This window comes from Amorphotheca resinae (assembly GCF_003019875.1).
Source record: "Amorphotheca resinae ATCC 22711 unplaced genomic scaffold M430scaffold_14, whole genome shotgun sequence".
Taxonomy (NCBI): Eukaryota; Fungi; Ascomycota; class Leotiomycetes; order Helotiales; family Amorphothecaceae; genus Amorphotheca; species Amorphotheca resinae.
Genome location: NW_020194484.1, coordinates 656,940 through 660,683, shown reverse-complemented (window position 1 = coordinate 660,683; position 3,744 = coordinate 656,940). Strand labels below are relative to the sequence as shown.

The 3,744-nt window shown below is 34.0% G+C and overlaps 1 protein-coding gene across 1 annotated transcript; it reads right to left on the bottom strand.

The window, feature by feature from the left end:
• Positions 1 to 1,726: 1,726 nt before the first annotated feature.
• M430DRAFT_110920 (hypothetical protein) lies at positions 1,727 to 2,323 on the bottom strand (the record flags this gene model as incomplete). Its single annotated transcript, XM_024861399.1, has 1 exon — positions 1,727 to 2,323. The coding sequence occupies one exon, from the start codon at positions 2,321 to 2,323 to the stop codon at positions 1,727 to 1,729; it is 597 nt and encodes a 198-aa protein (XP_024716748.1).
• Between the last annotated feature and the right edge of the window lie 1,421 nt (positions 2,324 to 3,744).

Below are 3,744 nucleotides of genomic sequence, written 5' to 3'. Positions count from 1 at the left end.
TATTAGAGGTACTATTCGTTAAGTCATCGTATTTTTGGTTCTCTATTAAATTAGAATAGTCCTCTTCTATAACAAAGTCGTCCTTATATTCTAACTCTTCTTTAATAGCTACGTTCCGAGAGTTAATGACTCTGTTTTGACTAGGAACGTAAACTAAGAAGTTGTTAGACGAGTTAAAGCCTATTAAGATCCCTTTATTAGCTTTATCGGCTAATTTACCCTTGCGCCTTGACTTAGGGATAAGGACGTAAGTTAAGGATCCTAATATTCGTAAATATGAAATATTCGGCTTTTTCTGTGTAATATATTTATAAGGAGTCGACTTAATTATAGAGTTATAAGTCCGGTTTTTAATGTGTGCTATTGATTGTATAAGGTAAGGCCATAGTTTTAACGGTATATGTTTTTCTTTACAAAGACTAATAAGACGTTTAATTACATATCTATTAAGTCTTTTAGATATACCGTTTTGGGCAGGCGTATCAGGGCTTGTAGGTTCGTACATAATGCCCTTTTTCTTACAGAACGCGTCCTATTTAGAGCTAGTAAGCTCTTTTGCGTTATCTATTCTAAAGACCTTAATTGATATATTAAATTGAGTTTCTATTCGATTACAGAACTCAACTAATATATTAAAAACATCGGACTTAAACTTTATAGGGTATATCTAAATAGCCCTACTTGCCCTACATGTAATAGTGACGAAATACCGTTCCCCTTTAAGGCCAGGAATATTAAATGGCCCTGCTATATCGACATCAAATATAGTCAGAATAGAACCGCTATCTAGTAGCTTTCTACTGATTATTTTATTAAATTTGCTGTAATAGCATAAATCACAGTTACTAAGTTCTTTAGAACCAGTGACTCTTTTTAGCCCGGATGTAACATCAATTGTTTTAATTAAGTAGTCCTTATTAATGTGTAACAGTCTTTTGTGATATAAGTCTATTACATTGTGACTGTCGTTAATAATAGGATCTACTTTATAGACGACAGGTTCTAATAAGTTGTAGTTGATTTGAACGCTATTTATGTAATATGCGTTATAAATCCAACTAGCCTTAAAACGCAAGTTACAGGCTTTGTTAGACGTAATCGCCTTATCGTCTTTAAAAAGAACTAACCATCCCTTTTTAGTTAATTCTTTCGGGCTAATAAGGGTAGTCTTAATAGAAGGTATATAACTGACGTTTGTTATTAATACCTCTTTGTTTCCTATTAAGACAGGTATATTGCCTATTCCTTTAATAGGCACTTTGTCACTATTTGCGATTAAAATGGACTTATTAGAGACGTCCTTATAATCAAGAAGCCAGTCTTTATTAGGAGTATAATGCTCGGTAGCACTAGAGTCTAATACAAGCTTGTTACGGTAAGAGTAAGTAAAGTAAGCTGTATTATGATCAATTTCTGTATCTACGTCTATTTTACATTAATCAATACTAAAAGCACTTATAATTGCTTTAGTAGCCTCTGTTTTGTTGTTTGTACTACCGTTACCCCTTTTGTTAGAGTCCTTTTGTTTAGACTTCTTTGAATTCGTCCCTTTATTGTTGTTATTAGGACGTAATTCAGGGTATTTAATAAAGCATTTACTCTCTAAATGTCCCTTCTTTTTACAATGTTTGCAAATAGGGGTCTTATTCATTTTAATAGCTTTATTAGCCTCTAAGTCTATATTAGACTTCATTCTGGCTTCTTTAGATATTAAGTCAGATATTAATTACGAAATATCGATATTCTTAATATCCTTGGCTAATTCCTCGTATTTACGAGAGATAAAGCTATCAAAAGAAGAAGGTAGCCCCTTAAAGAGTAACCACGCTAAAAAAGGTTTAGGTAACTCATAGTTAAGTTCCTTTAAATATATAGACGAGGATTGAATTTGACTTGTGTATTCGTCTATAGAACTAAACGAGTTGTAATTAGCTTCTAAAATACGATCTAAGTATCGCCCTATTAATTTAAGGCTTGATTTACCGAAAGTGGACTTAATTGCTTTAAATAAGTCCTTAGCGCTTGTTTTGTCTTTAAAGCGCTCGGTGTTTTCGATCGAGATAATGGACTTAATAGCCCCTAATGCCCTTTTGTTGTTCCTTTCGTATTCACTTAATTTTTCGTGATACTTAACGGCTAATTCTGGACTATAGGCTTCGTTATTAGCCTTAAAATACAAGCTTTTATCAGGGCTTGTTTCTGTACCGTCGATATAAGGCATAAAGCCATTAATTTTAAAGAACAAAGTAGCATTAGTTAACCATTCTACGTAATTAGAACGGCCAATTAGCTTATCTCCTTTAAAGGAGATAGAAGAAGCCATATTGACTAATAAACACTTAAGAAACAGGTATAATAGTCGAAATAGTTTAAGTAACTCTTAATTTTACTGTCTTAGAGTTAAGTAACTCTAATTAAGAGTACTTAGAATTAAGGACACTATTTCGAATAAAGTGAATTTAGAGTTAGGTAACTCTTAATTTCACTAGTTTTCGAGTTAAGGTGACTCGAAAATAGGTTTTAAGTTTAAGATAACGCTTATTTGACGATTCTTAACTTTACTTTAACTTTAATTTAATGAGTTAAGGTTTAAGTAACTCTAACTCAATAAATTAGAGTTAAGGTGACTTTTTGTCAAAATAAGGTATCCTTAACGAATAACCCGTGTGTTTATTAGTTTTTAGCGTAGTACAAATATAACGACGTATATTACGTCTTATTTGACCCCCTAATAAACAGTGTGCCTTATTTAAGGACTTTTCCGACAGTCTTAATACTGTCTTGCTTACGTTTTCGCTAATTACAACTATATAACGAAATAGACAGTCTGTCGCTACCCCGCTATATAATTATAACAACTACTAAGTAAGCTTTCCTTATATCAACAATGCTAATATATACAAGTATACCCTCTCCGAGGACGTTCGTATTATATACCCGTAATATATTAATAGTGTTAATATAATATCAAGCTAGTTTAGTATTGAGCAGCCACTCATATATTAGCCCGACGTAATCCTGTCAGAATTACGCCGTCTAATACGTATAGGCACCTTAGTATAAGAAAATGGCTATAACACCCGCTATAGGTGACGCACACGTTTAGTTATAGCCTCTAGGGACTTAAGCTTATTCCCTCGCTTAAGTTTAGTCTTAGGGACGCAGGCCTTAGGCTCAAGTTACCGCTAGCGTAAGGGGGGGAGGGTTACTAAGCACGTGAAGGGCACGTAATTCACGTGAAATAAGCGAAGTTTAAAGGGATTCGAGTACCCGAATACTACAAGAGCTCCGGGCTCATAACCTGTTAGATTACAAGGTTATGATAGAACGCCGTATTGCCGGATAGACGCGTAACAGGTGAGTGTGACACGTAACAAGTGAAAAGAGGCGCGTAAGAGGTGTAGTATGGCTGTTAGGCCAACGAGTACCGAATCGAATTGAATTAAATTGAATTGACTTAACGACGAACTTAACGACTTAGAGTGTTTTCTAGAGTCCTTATATACATGATTTAAGTTTTCTAGAATACTCTATACTATTCTATAAGCCTTATAGTCGTGATAGGCTACTAGACTTAATTAGGCATAGTATAGAATATTCTAGTACATGAATTTGTAAGCGAAGACACTAAAATCACCTAATACTCGACTAAAATCACACAATATAATCAAATACAACACTAAAATCACGTAATCGCAACTACTAACTAGAGCCACGTAATACGCCACGTAATACGCCACGTAA